At 30.1% G+C, this 17,450-nt stretch overlaps 2 protein-coding genes across 9 annotated transcripts; one reads left to right on the top strand and one right to left on the bottom strand.

Moving 5' to 3' along the window:
- The first annotated feature begins 6,297 nt into the window (after window positions 1-6,297).
- LOC101257764 (uncharacterized protein At1g01500) lies at window positions 6,298-11,236 on the top strand. Of its 7 annotated transcripts, none has more exons than XM_010322083.4 (3): window positions 6,298-6,896; window positions 7,678-8,534; window positions 10,794-11,236. In XM_010322083.4, exons 2-3 carry the CDS (start codon window positions 7,839-7,841, stop codon window positions 11,016-11,018), a joined length of 921 nt encoding a protein of 306 aa, XP_010320385.2. In that variant the 5' UTR covers window positions 6,298-6,896; window positions 7,678-7,838; the 3' UTR covers window positions 11,019-11,236. The 7 variants fall into 7 exon arrangements, with proteins under 7 accessions (XP_010320385.2, XP_004238253.2, XP_069152603.1 ...); XM_004238205.5 differs by having other exon boundaries at window positions 6,299-6,860; XM_069296502.1 differs by having other exon boundaries at window positions 6,345-6,825; window positions 7,682-8,534.
- Window positions 11,237-11,592: 356 nt separating this feature from the next.
- On the bottom strand, window positions 11,593-16,549 carry LOC101257465 (uncharacterized). Of its 2 annotated transcripts, none has more exons than XM_004238203.4 (6): window positions 16,324-16,549; window positions 14,189-14,288; window positions 13,498-13,674; window positions 12,765-12,863; window positions 12,418-12,663; window positions 11,593-12,081 (listed from the first exon to the last, which is right to left on the bottom strand). In XM_004238203.4, the coding sequence occupies exons 2-6, from the start codon at window positions 14,246-14,248 to the stop codon at window positions 11,800-11,802; spliced, it is 864 nt and encodes a 287-aa protein (XP_004238251.1). In that variant the 5' UTR covers window positions 14,249-14,288; window positions 16,324-16,549; the 3' UTR covers window positions 11,593-11,799. The 2 variants fall into 2 exon arrangements, with proteins under 2 accessions (XP_004238251.1, XP_069152605.1); XM_069296504.1 differs by lacking the exon at window positions 16,324-16,549 and adding an exon at window positions 15,404-15,608.
- Between the last annotated feature and the right edge of the window lie 901 nt (window positions 16,550-17,450).

The raw sequence follows: 17,450 nt of genomic DNA, 5'->3' as shown, positions 1-17,450 counted from the left end.
AGTTCCATTATATATATATATATATATATATATATTCCCTCTTTCTTATTTTATGTTACGTTTTTTATTTTTCGAGAATCAAACAGATTAATTTTGATCAGATATTTATATATGGAATTTTTAAATTTTTTGAAATGAAATTTATATATTTGTACTATGTAAAGAGCATTATAAGTCACAATAATTAATTATTCAAAATATTAAAAGGATTTATGAAAAAAATATGGTCCAAATAGACTTATTTGAATCTCGAAATGCGAAAAGTGTCACGTAAAATGAGACGGAGAATATATATATATATATATATATATATATATATATATATATTAATTACAAATTGTAATTGGCTGGACCAGCTGTTTAGCAAAGAAGGGAAGAGATAATAAGGTGGAAGGAAAAAAAGAAGTGAGACAAATAGGGGTACTATGGTCAAGAATATAATATTAAAATCGTTGGTACGTGAGATAAAGAATAGATTATTGAATTATATTATATTGAATTAGATTACAATATTAGTTAATTTTAAAATTTTATTCTATTAATTATAGTATTATAATATAGTGACTGATTATTTTGAAATAACTAATTTAATTTAAAACTTATTGAGATATCAATCACCACAAATATAACATATATACCAAAATAATGCATTTTTAGTTACAATTATTTTACTCCCATCATTTATAGTAAAATGTTATGATTAACTATTCCATATAAAAAATGAACAATTAATAACAATATTTAACCTATGAAACATCAACTATACCATATAAAAAAAAGAATAATTAATAACAATATTTAACCTATGAAATACGAAATATTTTTATTTATTTCATCTCACGTACAAAATATAATTAATTTCAACGTTAGTCAAAACTAAAATTGAGGTAGTGTTGAAAACCGTGGGCTATAGTTTATTTTTTAACTTATTTGGGAACGTATATACACGTTGAAGTTTTGGTTCTTTACTTTTCAAGTATTTTCAATATGAAACACTAAAATCTCTTACTTTAATAAATAAAAAATTATTATGTAAATTTGAATTAATTAAATTAAAAATTTCAGATACATAATAATTTTTTTATATATATAAAAAAAAGTGATGAAGGTGTGGGGTAATTTTAGTGATCAGTGTCCCAGTCTGACCATTTCTGTCGCTTTTGACACATGTGGGGTTTTGATTATTTTTGTCCTCGTGAATAAGAAATTAGTTTAAAATGTGTATTATGTTAAATAATTATTTATATTACATATATGAATTTATAATAATTAAATAATAATTTAATGAGATAAAAAGTATGTATTAATCCTATTAAGTACTAAACTTTACGTCTATTGACATAATAATTGCAAGCTTCCCCTTAGATATCACAAAACGTTTTAAAAAAAATTATTCCAATAATCAGTATCAAAGTTATTAATTTAGCGAAATAAATATGAAAATTGCAAAAAAATAATACGGTCGATTTTACTATCTTTATTTATAATTTGGTAAAACGATTTTATTCGTAACTTGAAAACACATCGCAAGAAAAATTTATCGGCTTTAAAGATTATAAACACTTTCAATTAGCAAAAATTTCGAGGATGATCAACACGTGAAAGTTAGAGAAAGAGAGATGATTAATTGGACGTGTGAATTAAATTTCATATTAATTACAAGAGAAAAACACATATCAGATGTTGGAATAACGTAATGTAGGTGAAAATTATGTCGATTAACGCAAAATGAACAATATTACAGCATATTAAAAGTATGAGCAGATAGTAAATGGTAATATCATTAAGAATAGTGCTCTAACAAAAATTTTTTGATACCCAATATTTAAATTTAAAAATTTTAATTAAAAATAAAATAATTTTATCATTATATCATAATTTATATCGATAAAAATAATTTATTTATGTACTTGTGTGTGCATGCATATTGCTTGATTTATTTCATTAGCATTTAGTGGCAAGTTGAGTCTCGATAGAGGAGCCTATTTTTAGTTTATATATACACGTGAAATATCAATGGGACAAAGAAAAAAAGAATTTCTTAATTAAAAAATAGAACAATTAAGCAAGTGGGAGAATAAAGCAAAACCAATAGCAACTACATAATTATTAGATGAAAAGACATGCATCATCATTACAAAGATATTCGATTAGAATTAAGTAAGTATTAATAATAATTTCACGCTTCTATCTATTTAAAAAATAATAGTTTAATTTAGTTTGAAATGAAGTTTAAGAGAAAAAAAATAATTTTGTGATTTAAAATTAAAGTTATGTTAAATGTATCAAAATGTCCTTTAATATTGTGGTGTTAAACATGTCAAAGTTAAAGTTTAAATATTGCCAAAAAAAAAAGAATCATTCTTTTTTAAACAGACTAAAAAAGAAATAGGATCATTCTTTTTTAAATAAAGGAAATAACATTTTTAATCAACTATGAAATAAATTCCTAATTTAGCTTGTGTTTGTTTTCGATTTTGTGAATTCATATTTGAGTTTTTTATCCTAAAGTATTTCTATAAAATGTTCTTTATAATTATAACATTAGTTTCTTATAACGTTATAAATATCCAAACAAATAACACCATTACAAAAGAGATTATACTTTTAATTTCTATGTTAGAAATAGCTATAACAAGTCAGAAATAACTTATCTATTTTATAAAAATAAAAATAAAATTTATACATGTTTTGTTTTATTTTTAAAAAAACTCAATTGCTTATAATATTAGGCCAAAATATATTATTGTTATTCAAATTGGTAAAAAATTTATTTGACATTTGGGGTTAATTTGATAGCATATTGAACCCCACAAGAATTGAGTGATGAGATAGACTCTAGCCAATGTATGACCAATGAATTTTTCAGCCTTTGAAATCTGGATTTGTAAAAAATAAAATAATATTTAAAAAAATTAATTTTTGTTAATATATACATATAAAATTAAATTATTAATTAATTAATAAATGGTAATAAAAAGTTATCAAATATAAGAAAATTATTATATCAATAGTTTCATACCAATAAATTAATAACATTTTTTCGAATCAGGTGGTCATCCCTCGTTAGAGATAGAGGGTTGATAACTTGGTTTCGGTAAAGACTGAAAAAATTATAAATTTAAGGAATCCCATAGTGTAATTCAATAATTACATTCTGTCCCGACAAGTTCACTAATTACAAAAAATCCCTTAAATTTGTTGAGCCGTGATACTTTAGACTGTAGTGATATATGGTAAATGATACATGGTAATTTAAAACTGTTAAGAAAAAATAGGGGAGAAAAACGGTAAAGTTAATGTTGTTACTAAAACAGCTTAATTTGTGGTAACAGATCATTAGTCAGCATTAAATCAGCACTTAATTGGATATTAAATTCAAAATTTGAAAATCAAAGATTATATCATCTATTTTGAATATGCTATTCAATTTACCTAAATATCAAAGATTATATCATCTGGACGACCAAGAAAAAGAAGAAGAAATAATGCAGATGAAAAGATTTTGAACACAAACTGTTGTGGACAATGTGGACAAGAAGGGCACAACAGAAGAACTTGTACTTTCTACCCAAAAGAGAAGTGAATTAGTCGTAATGTTTCTATGATATCAAGAATAATTTATAACGTAAACATTTTAATGAATTTCAGTTTTCATTACAACTGCAAATTGAACATTTTGTGTTTAGATAAATAAACTTACAAACATGTGGTAATTAAATATTGAAGTCGTGCTTTTGATTACAAATACTTTGTTATTATTGGTGTTGATAAATATACTTGTGTCAATATTTGTTTTAAATATAAAATTTTATAAATCTTATGCTACAGTAAGATACATAAATTTAAGAATTATTAGGTAACATAATGTACATGATACATATGGTTTTTCTAGTGTATCGTGTATTTTTATTGTGTGTTTTTGGTACACATTGTTTATCTAATGTATCATGTACTTTTTAGTGTGTATCATTGGTTTGCACAATGATACATCTCCATTAGATAAAAAATATAAAAATATTATTGAGGTTATTGTGTACTTTACAATGACTATAAATCATGTATCATGTGAATTTATATAATTTAACTTGTGTAATGCTTTTTTTGTTATGCTTTTCTTAAAATATACAGTAAATAACTTTACTTTTAAAAAATAATACCAATTCATATAAATATGCTATTCAATTTACCTAACTATCATGTAAAATTTAAGGATTATAGGGTAACATATTGTACATGATACATACGGTTTAGCCAATGTATCAGTTATTTTTAGTGTGTGTTTGGTATATATGTATCATTTCGTTTTGCCAAAATACTAACCCGAGACAATGTAGGCCTAACAACAATGTTTGCTGCTTCTTTTTTCCTTTTTTTGTTGTATTTTGACAACCTTTGATTTTGATGTTTGGCCAGAGTCTTTGTTTGAATCCTTCTGAAGATTCATAGGATCATGCAAAGACTTTTTCCTATTTTCTTTCCAATTTTCATCGTCGGAATCATATATCCTTCTATTAATTAACGGATCCATTACTATGATGTAATAGAACAATTAACAAAAACAAAAAAGAGAAGAATATACGAATTGATGATGGATTAATAATAAAAAGATGCTGGGTTCAAACTATTACAGATTAGGAAGAAATAGACGATGATGGATTAAGAATAAAAAAAAAGAAAAGAAAAAAATGTAATGGATTAAGATGATTAAGGAAAAAAAGAACAGAAACTTGACGGAGTAAGAAGAAGACAGTAGAAGTTAATGGAAGTTGTCCTGCTTCCTGATATTTTTACTTTTTTAATTTTCAAATTTTTTGAATTTTGAAATTCAAAATTTGGTCTTTTAATTAAAATTAATTAAATTTAAAAATTCAAAATCAAAAAGCTGATTAAAAAGTTGAGTGTTTAAATGGATAAAATTTAAAATTCAAAAACTGATTTAAGAGGTTGAGTGTTTTAATGGAGAAAAAATAGGCATTAAAATGGGTAAATGTGTATTATAAGAGAGAGAATGTAATGTATCTAAAAACTTACAGTAAAATAAAAAAAAAAGAATTATGTAATATTTAAAAAAAATAGAGAAAATTGGAAAATATAAAAATTATAGTTGTTTATTTAAGTTATTTTTCCAAAAATTAATGATCTAACCTGTTTAAGTTTGAGCGAAACATTAATTCACAAACTAATAATTCGTATATTTATTAGCTCAATTTTGATCCGTTAAAATTTAGCCATATTTTGAATATTAACCATTTAGTCCATCAGCTAGAAGCCCACTAAAGTAAATAAAGTAGTTGGGCTTTGTCATCTAATTTTCGAGTTAAAGTCCAATAAATTGATCCAACGCTTGTCCCTTCACGTATTTTCCCTATTTTATATGGATAATTTATGAAAATTTCATTAATTTAGAAGTTAAATATTTAGATACAAATTGATAATATTACGAATTTTATTTGATTTTGATATATTTTAATATATCAAGATACATGTATCGTGAAATATATTGAGTCAAAATTATGTGTAATTCGTTATAGATATTACATTCAAATGAATTTGTATACATTTGAGATACATAAACAAATAACATGTATTTAAATATATCTACTTGAAAACTAGTATGAAATTATTAATTTTTGAGATAAAATGTAACTATTCAAACTATAGAAAGAATTAGAGAACATTGTAGGAATATTAGTGTAATTAGTTTCTAATAAATATTAGGGATCAACACTTTGTCAATCACAAAATATTTGTTTTTTTTAAAAAAATACATTTGATATTTAGTGTGTATATTAAAATCTCAACTAAATATAAATCACGTATCAAAAGGACAATTGCCTCTAATTAAAGAATTTCACTTTACATCATAAACCGTGTTAATCACTTTTCACGAAATACTTTTTTATTTATTATTATTTAAATAAGTAAAACTTCACATATTAAATAGCTAGTTATTTTTCAAAAAAAGATTGACTAAAGGGTAAGTTAGTAAGCTTGTCCTTTTCTTCAATTCAATTAAATAGTAAACACTCAAATTTCCACAATAGATGTAATCTACTTATCGATTAATGTAATGCAGTGGATATGATAATTTTATTTTAATTAGAAATTTTAAATTAAAATATTTTTAATTAAGAATACTTCTTTCGAATAAAATAAATAAAAATTTAAAATAATTAAATTCTAATATAACTATTAAATATTAAATAAAAAAAATCTATAATTGTGGTCTAGGTTCAAAGTTGGTCAAAAGCTACATTCTTCAAACCTAAATATCATTTTCAATTAAATTAAAGATGCCGACTTAGTAAAAATAATTTTAAAAAATAATCCCCTTATCAGATAAGGTTCAATTATAATCCAAGATTTATCTCTGAGTCACACCCCTTCAAAATCACTATTAATTATCTTTTTTTTACTTTTAATTTGAATTATTTTTTTATATTTATATTATAAAACATAAAATCAGATTTAAGATAAAAAAATTTAATCAACAAAATTTTATGTCCAGATTTAAATTCGAAACCTCATATCAAAGGCCACCTCCTTTTGGTGGTCAATATTTTTTCTTTTCTTATTATTTTTGTTGTGTATGAACTTAGTGATTGGATAATTTTTTGTCAAATAAACTTTTTACTGATTTATTTGTAGTCTATATACACACAAATATACCTATTATATATACATAACACACACACATTGAGAAAAAAAGGTGATTTGTTGGGAGGAAGACTCCAAAAAGCAGCATCACTGTACTTTATTTTGGGCCACAAGATTTGGAGAAGGCAATCAAAGGGAGCAAGCTCCTTCATTGGAGTTTTCAAAGTGATTTGATAGATAATTTTGCACAATTTTGGAAGGTGAGGTTGTGGTTGTGGATTCAAGATTTGACCTTTGTAAGTCTATTAGGTTGAAAAAGATTTCACCTTTTGTCTGTATTAGGAAAGTGAGTTAGGGGTTATTTATTCTTGATGGCTTGCAATTTTATAGCATAATTTTGGAGTGAAGGAGGTGAAAAAGTAGAAAAAGATTCAATCTTTATCACCTTTTTTTAGACTTATAATCTGTGGTTCTGCAGGTGGGGTTGTGTTTGATTTTGATTATTTTGTGTTTTTGTGGTTGATATTGTTATGATGCAATTGTATAGCATAATTTTGGGAGTGAAAGAGGTGAGAAAGTAGAAAAAGATTCAATCTTTGTTACTTTTTAAACTTCTTATCTATGGTTCTGCAGGTGGGCTTGTGTTTGATTTTGGTTATTTTGTGTTTTCACCTTTCTTTTGTTTAAAAAACAAAATTAATGATAAATTTATGGATAATGTTGTTTTGATGCAATTTTTGGTTAAAAAAAAAGAACTTGTCTGAGTAATTCATATGAAGCTTCCTTTTTTTGTGAATCTTTATATTTCTTGTTTGTGTGATCCCCTCTCTGTTTGGAATAAATTACCTTTTAATCCTTTTTGTAAGGTAGTGTGGTTTTCTTTTTATAGCTTTGATTCTGTCTTTTCTGTTCCTTGTATCAAGGTATTCTGTTCCTGGAATTCTGGTTTTTTGTGGTACCTGGCAAAATCTTCATGTCCATTTATGCTTTCGGTTACGGTTTTTGTTTTGTTTTCTTTACAAATTTTTAGTGATATATGATTGTCTGATTGGTAAATGAATGGATGTATGTTCTCAGCCAGATCAAGATACACGTGAAGGCACCGTGTGGAGTGGGGATTTGAATTGAAACACGGTTCCTAGGCCTACGGGGGTGCCAGATTTACGGTTCTATGATCATGTTCTTGTTATATGAGTACATGGTGAAGGATTTTAGTGAGGGATAAGAAGCTACGATATATGGAGAATTCGCGTGAGTTTCTAAGCAATGGAAAACCAGCTGATCCTGGTCTTCAAATTATAAGGCACCCCTCTTACCAATCTTGTGGGAAATTATCGTTATCTTGGTTTGATATTAGAGTCTTTTACATCAGAATCAGCAATTTTATGGTCGATGATTCAACCCCAGAAAGTCTTACGCTTAACCATATCCCTCTAAGCCCCGATACACTGCTTGAAGTTAATGGTAAAAGATGTTCAGTGTACTCAGAAGGAGCCTCTTGCTTTCTTCGAAGGGACCGTGTTGATAAGAAAGCTGAAGAAGCTACATTTGTGAGCACAGATAGTATAAGATTGACTGGGAGTGTGAACTTTGAGGTTTCATATAAAGATGATCTTTTTCTCTCTGGGACTTTGGAGATGGCCAACATCAATGATTCTCAAAACTGTCTTAGGAGATGGAGCATGAACTGTGAATCAGTTATGAGTGCTGGCACGGGATTTCTGAAAGGAAAACATATTGTGGGTTCTGAATCATTGTCACCGACAATTGAAGTGTATGTTACTGGTTGCTTCTCTGGGACACCTATCATCTTAACTAAGACTTTGCAGCTAAATCACAGGAAGAAGCACCATAGAAAGGGTATGTTGGACTCCATTCCGGAGCATGACACATCTGAACAGCATAAAGAAGTCTCATCTGAACATGATCTGCAGGTATTATTTGTTCCTCAGACCTTTTTCCTTATGTAATCGAAATCTTAAACATGCAAAATGGTTGACATGGCATATGCCTACAGCCTAACTCTTTACATAGTTAACCAATAGGTGGAATGAGACAATCGACATCATTGCCTTCAGTTTATTTAGTGTCTTTCTGATATTTTTCGAGAGACCTAAATATGTTTGGGATCCTTCTTCCTCTTTGATTCAAAACTGAATTTGAACTTATTTTTTTAAGTGGTGGAAACAAGCTGAAAAAGTTAAACAGTGAAAAGAGACTTTTAAAAAGACTGGGATATGTCGTCTTTGAAAGTTTCCAAATGGTTAGGGCCTATGTTGCTCGAATTCTTCAAAAATGTCACTAGGTGCGTGTCCCTTCAAAAGTAGTGTATTTTTGGAGGATCTGACACAGGGCGGCAACATTTTTGGAGATTCCGAACAACTTAGGTTAGGGCTGCACAAACGATCAGCTAAAGTGACTTGAACATTTCTACAATTCTTCTTTTTCAAATGATATCTGTGGTACACTATATACAATTTCACTTGTTGAATTGTATTTAAATTTTTTTATACGTTTAAGCCCCAAAATGTTTACGTCTCTTTTCCTTGTTGGTGATCTATCAAGATGTAATGCATGATATCCTATACACAGCTCTTTCCTCAGAATTGTTATTATTGATTGCACAGGCACCTTCAATATATATGTGTTCTAACCAAAGATAACTACATTAATGGTATTACATTGACAAAATGGGGTCAGTAAAAGCATGGCCCTGACAACTCGTCACAGTTTACTCTACCCTTGTATCTAGCTTCATAATGTTTCATGCCATGAAACATGTTTATTTTTTATTTTGTCGCGATCTACAAAAAGTTCGCATCTTTAAGGAGAATCACCTGACACTGGAAATAGAATCTTATCTTAAAAATGTCAGAGGGTATGGGCAGCTCATACTTTTAACTAATTGTTTAATTATATTATTGCATTGTCCCTATCCTTCTAGTTTTTCTTTACTGATAAAACAAAATTGTCCCTATCCTTCTAGAAATTGGCGTGCATTGGAGGTTATCATCAGGATGGCAACTAGATGGGCTGCCATCTTTTACTCATTTTCATTCCATTTCAGCTCATTGAGAGTACTTGACCATTCTGATGTCTTCTTTGAGCTAATTAGAATAGACTCTTCCGTTATAGTCTCCATAAATTAGATAGATTTTCTGAAGGTGGTCTGAATGCATATTATCTTGAAGCAAAATGTCAGATGGAATACAACAATTATACCTACGATTCAGTCCCAAATAAGTCAACGTCAGCTATATGAATCCTCAATCTTTCATTTGAGCTCATTTCATATCATCATCATATTAAATAAAATAAAAGTGAGAAATATGTTCAATATATATTGATTTATAATATTAATGATAATTAATATTAAAAGTTCTCTAACGAGTCTAAAACATATCCTCTACTAGTAGTTATCACCTGTCTGGATTTTTACTTTCATCGTAGCCTATCTTTTGTTAATTTTGCGTTGCTGCCTAGCATTTGTAGCTCTTTTGGGAAAACTTCCTCCTGATTGTCATTCAGTTGGACAATATTGAAGTGTCAGCTGCAAAAATCTAAGGCCGTCCATCTATCATCCCCTGTATGAATATTCTTGTCTAGATAATATAGTGGGAATTCGTCACGTGCTATCCATCTTTCATGATTAACTTTAGAAATGCTATGATATATGAATTCTACTTCTGATGATAACACTTAGCTCCTTGCTCTGATGTTGTGTGATTGAATAGTGCCATCCAGTTTTGTTCTTACATTTTTTTGCACTCCATTTGGCAACCTTAGTGACATTTGTTTCTTTTGGGATATCGAATCCATTACGTGACGCACATTAGCTTGTTATACGTCAACGTTGTTCCAAACTCAAGTTGACTTTTCTTGAAAGTAAATCCAAAGTTTGAAAGTTTCAGCTCATGTGTAAGTATTGCCTATGTGCTGCTTTAATTTTGAAGTTGACAAAAATTAGTTGCATTTCATCTACAGTTTCTGATTGTTAAGTTTTCTGTGTCGTTTCGATTGAAAAATATTATCATGGCAGTGGTTGGTTTTAGTAATTCTTTAGTACTTGTTTATTTTGAACCACAAAGTAAGTTCAACAGGTGCAATTAATTAGATGAATCCCACAGCTTCTCAGATGCGTAATTACATGATGGAAACTGCACAGATTCTGAAGTTCATTTTGTGTTTCACAGGTAACAGAATACAACGGAAACTACAAACCAGAAAGCGAAGAAGACTACAACAACATGTACTGGGGACGAACAGAACTTATGGATGGTGAAGACGGAGAAATGTCCTGGTTCAATGCTGGGGTTCGAGTTGGTGTTGGGATTGGCCTTGGCATTTGTGTAGGAGTTGGAGTAGGAGTTGGTTTATTAGTCCGTACTACACGAAACTTAAGAAGGCGCCTTATGTAATTACATAGCATACATATAAAAGGCTAACAATACAGAGATGCTGTTTTTAAGAATATATTGTAATTTTTCGACGTTGCTAACCATTTTCTTTTTCATGTGTAATCTGTTTGCTGCATTTTTGTGGTGAGTTGCTAAAGCTGTATGGACATGTTTTTAGGTAATATTGTATCATGTTGAGATTGTTATTTAATATGTAAATATTTATTTTCATATGAGAACCTTATATAGCCTGGTATTTGTGCCTTTTAAGCAATGATAATATATGGTGTGTTCATTTAATCAGTACAACTTGTTCCTGTGACTCAATATATATGGGGTGTGCAATGTAATAAATTATGTAAATAGTCGATGTTGAAGTGTATTGGAAATGTCTGCTCAACTATAGATGAAAGAATGAGACAAGACATGACACAACTTCAATTAATGGAAGGCCTAAGATTTTAACAACCACAGATCTAACTACCTCCAACCACGAAGTGTTACGAGTAAAATCTGCATACATCTAACAAACTTTTTGAAATAAAGAGACTTGTTGAGGCTTAAATATTTAGTGCTTTTTGATTTCTGAGACTTGTTGAGGCTTAAATATTTAGTGCTTTTTGATTTCTGCATAAATCAAAGTACAACCTACAATTAAAGTTCATCTGAAATAAGCTAATGTCTGTGAACATGATTCTTACATTCCTCATTATTTATTTGAACTTAGTTAGGCATATAAGAGACTGAGCTTTGTCAGTGTTGCAATCATTTAAGCTCAGGCAGTGGCTTATAGAGTAAGTGATTAAGGTTCTGGAGCAACTTCTACTGCAGAGTAATTACCATTACCACCAGGACCAGGGGGATGTTTGTCCGAACCCCAAAACTTGGCGGCCTTCACATCATCTTGAGCCATCTGCCTTGAGAACTCCTCGTGATCATATTTCAGTGTAGCTGTTCCTCCAAACTCAGTAGGAAGATTGTCCACGTCGAAGTATGACTTCATCAGTTCCGCGCTATCCTTATTCTTTGGATACACAAACTTGACCTTTTGAAATGTTTTGGGATCCATAAAGTATTTGACAATCTGGAAAAGTAAAAAAAGATAACATTAAGGGGATGGATAATGATTGAACAATATAAAGAATAAATAGATAATAATTTCGGTAAGAAATTTGGGTGACATGGCAATGGTAGAAAATTTGAATGCCTGATCCCCCCCCCCCCCCTCTTCCCCATCACTCAAAGCTTCCAAAATTAACAGCTCCATTCTTAGAGAGGAAGTTTTGCCGATGCATTAGGAAGTCACATCTACTTATGAAAGGAAGTACGCGTTTTGTTTTACTCAACTACAACACTACAAGCTAGGTTTGTTCAAATAGCAGGGAGGAGGTAAGAAAAACAAAGAGGATGAAAAACAAACCCTCCAAAATGTTTCAAAAAGTCGCGGTGGATTGTACAGAAGTGCTGCAGCGAGTCTCTCAGGGTAGTGGTTTTGCAAAATATTGATGGTCTCGCGAGCAGATTTTACAGGAACATTATTGGTTATAGACCATCCAGTGAAGTCAATTAACCAGGCCATCTGTTCTTGACCTTCTGGCAGATTAAAAATGGCATTCTCGATTAGATACACCAAATGCTTCATCTGGTTGTCTAGTGCTGCCGTGTTCTGCAAATATGAGCAACAATTTTAAGAATTTCACAAAATGGAATAGGAATTGGAAATATAAAAAGAAAAGTTTTGAAGATATCAACTTGCTTGTACATTACCTGCATTCCTGGCCGTAATATTAGGACTGTCCTGCCATGGCGGTCATGAAAATTTGCTTTAAACACCTTCCCAGTCTCACCTTCTTTCGCTACTTCATTCTAACAATGCAACACCATTTCACGGTCAGCAGAAGCAATTGTAAACTAATATAAATTTTACAGAAAGTTGTATCTGCAGAGGCCTAAATATGAAATTGGCAGAGCATAGAATGGTAAGACAAATTGATTGTAGAGTGGTCAGTACAATTCCAGTATCTACGTTAGAATATCCACACAACATTGCAAAAGACTCATACTGCTTATATTTCAATGTTATAACTGGTCATGGTTATTAGTGTGATCTGTGGTTATTAGTGTGACCTCTTATGTCCTCAAGGAAGTGGCCCAGTGTTGAGGCATGGAAGTCAAAGCAGGGAGATCCCATGTTTGAATCCCAGTTACAACAGTAGGTGCGCGCCCACCAGCTGTAACCTTGATGGCAGGACCTTCGTACTATGCTCATGGACTGGATAGTTCACCCCCTAGACTAGTTGAGGTGCGAGCAAGCTGGTTCGGACACCACTAATATAAAATATAATAATTTTCCGACTAGATTTTTCATTCTAGCTCTACTAACAAGCTTTTTTTTGTTCGATATGTAGCTGATAAACAAACAAGTTATCAACAAAAGATAACCACATTAATGCAAAGCACAAGAGATAACCACATTAGTGCAAATCTGTTGTTTCCTTACCCAGCGAATTTCTTCAGGTTTAAACGATAATCTCCATTTAAGCGTCTCCTCCAACATCTTCTTTGCTTTATCTACATTCCAATTCCGTGCCTCCAAAAACCTTTTTAAACATGCATCAGTGCAGAACTGTGCACTGCGCCCTGAGAGTTGCCCCAGGGAAGCCCTAAGCTCCTTAACCTTTAAAAAAAAAAAGAGACACGCAACCTCTAAGAGCTTATACAGGATACTAACAAGCTAACATAAACCAATGCTTGAAAAATTCACTCTATATTTATCATCCTTGCCATGCAGCATCAAGAGGATTCAATCATCTTTCGTGAAACATTCGTAGGATAAGTATTAATTTTTTCTGATAAAGTAAAATATTTTCATTCATAAACATGGCCAAAACAGTTGTATACAAAGGGTATACCAAAAAGTTAAGGTTAAGTATTACTATGCAAGGACAATGCAAGCACAGAACATGGCCAAAACAGTTGTATACAGAGGGTATACCAAATAGTAAGGATAAGTATTAATATGCAAGAACTACACATGCAAAGAACACCAACACCTCTTCCACAGAGAGAATGATAAGAAAACAAATCCCTAAAAATATAGAATCATAAATACATGAGAAATCCAATCTATAATCTAATTGAAAGCAAGAGGATATTAACATACAAAGATAAACATCAGGACTATTGGTTACCTTGTGCTGCTGGTCCTCACCCCCCTGTTCACTATTAGAGTGGTTCTTGCGACGAAACATGGTGAATGCTACTATAATTTGTCTCTTACTTGAGCTTTACCTGAAAAAATGATTAATATAACAAGCAACAGATTGTTAATAGTTAATTTACCCATGTAGCAATGCAGATATTTTTCTCAGAGACAATAACAAACAAGGGGGATTGGCTTTGGTAAGCAAGAATGTTGTAACCAGCCTTTTATTTGAATAAAACACTTACGATTTGTGACAAAAATCTCTACGCGCAGTTTATTGCTTCTAAAAGAATCACTACAAGGCAAAAAGGCAAACATATTGCCTAATCCCAGATAGGCTTTTCCCAATTACGAAACAATTTACCATCGATATCAATGAAAGATAATGTCGCAGTCTAATATTCTTCCCTGATCAACATTTATATGTTTTGTCAAATAGGATGACGAAATTGAGAGGTAGAAAACTTGCCTAAAGTAAATTGCTAAAGGCGACTGATTTATTACAGGTTCAGAAACCCCCATCAGGTATTGTCACTAAACACATCATTTTATCAAGTTGTCCACTTTCTAGAATCATATGCATCAGCAAGTATAAAAGTAAAGTGCAGATTCTCACGATATGATAGGTAATTAGGTAGTAGTCCGTATTTAGAACACAACTTGGCAATAGATTTGGGACGAGATCCTAACAAGTAATATGAAGAAATACTCTATGCATCTTTCACTAGGGATCTTTTTTATCAGAAGTTACCAGCTAATTCGTGAAAGTGTAAGAATCAGAGCAGCACAAACACAAAATATTCACATTATCTATTAAAAAAATTGACATATCATATAGCATTCAACCACCAAGACTCCCCACCAGAAAGGGATCAATTTTCACTGCAAGCACACAGACTTGCATTATAAAACTTGTAGTTTGCAGTTTGCCATGTTTTCCAAGAATGCAACAAGGTCTCAAATAATAACATGCTTAAGACTTCTACTAATTTAAGGCATAGTAGACTTGAAGTGGCAAGGTATATCACACACAAAAAATGAAACTTTGAATATCACATTCATTAGTTAACGTAGGGTAAATTGGAGTCATGCATTCCATACTTCTAGCCTATGTTGTTGTAGAACCACCTTGTGTTCACTTGCTTTCAAGCACAAAGGAACTATTTTTATCAAGTAATAATTCAAATACAAAGGAACTCACAACTCATTTTGATAAACAAACACTATTGCAAACTTCTTTGATATCCTCTAATCAAAACATGGCTTCTAGATAAACTGCAAATCGCAGAAAAATAAGTTACTACGCTTTCTTTTTTTGTTCAAGTGCAAAATTCATCCTTTTGAGTATAACCCTTCTCAAAACAGATTTTCATTATTAATCATTTAGAAAGAAAAAGAACTATCCTAAGTCAAAGTCAGGAAGAAGTATAAGTTAGGTGGTAGACCAACAAAAACCACCAAACATAACATTTGCAGGGGTAGCTTCCTGCTGCTTGACTCATGATCTACCAACAATAGAGAGATAATTCATGAATAAGAACAATCTTTTCGCAATTTAACACACCCTGTACAAAATAATCTGCTGCCACTCAATTAACTACAGAATCATCTGTATATATTCATCTTTATCCGAGTTCATTTCAGCTATTCAGCCCAATTCCAGAGTAATTCAACATAACAAAAACAACAACAACAACATCGCGAAGGTAGAGAGCTTGTTTATGATAAATACTCAGTCAAATTACAGCAAGTCAAGTAGTTATGACAAAAATCTCAAATCAAGTACTATTAATATTCAGCATTAGATTAACACTAACAAATTAGTCAATAAAAATTTAAAAAAAAAATCACCATACCATAGAAAAATCAATCAACAGATCCAACAACTCCACTATAATAGCTAAAACAATAATTAAAAAACTACAAAAACTACCAAAAAAAGTAAAATCAGAAACATGTCAAACCTACACCACACGCAGCAAATAAACCAAACCAAACTCACAGAAAAACACATAAACAGAGCAAAAAACAAACAAAACCCCAAATTCATAAACAAAAGTAAAAAAAAACGCAAGTAAACCCTCCGCCACCCACGTCGGCGGCAACCGACTCTGATCATACCTGACGAGAAACGGAAGAAGAAGAAGATGAACAAAAAAGTGAGCTTGAGGTCCTTTTTTCAACAGAATGTCATGCAAATTCTGCCAAAAAAATAAAATAAATGGAAGAAAAATTAATTCATACACTCACGCACTTCTTTCTCTCACTTCTTTCTCTCTCTATATCTGAGGAGCAGAGTGAGAAGTACACACTTATTTCTCTCTCATATATATATATATATATATATATATAACGAAATAAAAAAAATAAAAATAAAACACTGTAAGATATTTTTATTTTGAGAACCTTTTCGGCAAATTGACTTTCCATATTAGTGTTAAGATCGAATAAATTTAAATTAACATAATACATAAATATAATTTTTAATTTGAATTGATTAGTAAATATGATGTTTAATTTTGATTGTATATTATGTAATTATTTAAATTTATATACAATAAATAAATAGATTTATTTGTCCTATTTAACGTTCCATATAATAATTTTGTGTCCTATGTAATGTTTTAGTACCGTATCATTTTGAAAATGTGTTTTCATATGTTTAATTTTACATAAATTTAAGTGTATTCTTTTTTATATCTAAAATTGGAAGATATAAATGTTATCTAAGATGAAATTGAAAGATGCATTTGTGCACTATTCTATTTAAATTTAGCATAACATATTAATATACGTTTTAACTTGATTTCAGTCGATATGTATATATCTTTCAATTTAAGGTTTGTACAAGTATACACTTGAATTAATATAGAATCGTTTTACATAGTAGGACGCTACTTAGGATATAAAATTTCCATACAAGACGCTATATAAGATGAGATTGTTTATTTATTTGATTTTATAAAATTAAAGTGTTTATTTGTGAACTCAAAAAATTAAAAAATACATATCAATAAAAACTAAATTAAAAAGTTAAATCTATATATTATGTCATTTAATAATATTTATTTAACATAAGTCAAATAATGTGAAATGGAAAAAATATTATTTTTTTTAAGAAATATGAGTCATTTATACGACTTCTCGTGGTCGTTTCTTTAAGGACTAGTGCTATATTTGTCTAGAAGGTGATTTTTTTTTTCACACCGTTAACACGTGTCACTCAGATCTACGTTGTTGAATCTTTG

This window comes from Solanum lycopersicum, chromosome 4 (assembly GCF_036512215.1).
Source record: "Solanum lycopersicum chromosome 4, SLM_r2.1".
In the NCBI taxonomy this organism is placed as follows: Eukaryota; Viridiplantae; Streptophyta; class Magnoliopsida; order Solanales; family Solanaceae; genus Solanum; species Solanum lycopersicum.
The sequence above is the reverse complement of the archived record's forward strand: the minus strand, read 5'-3'. Positions and strand labels throughout refer to the sequence as shown.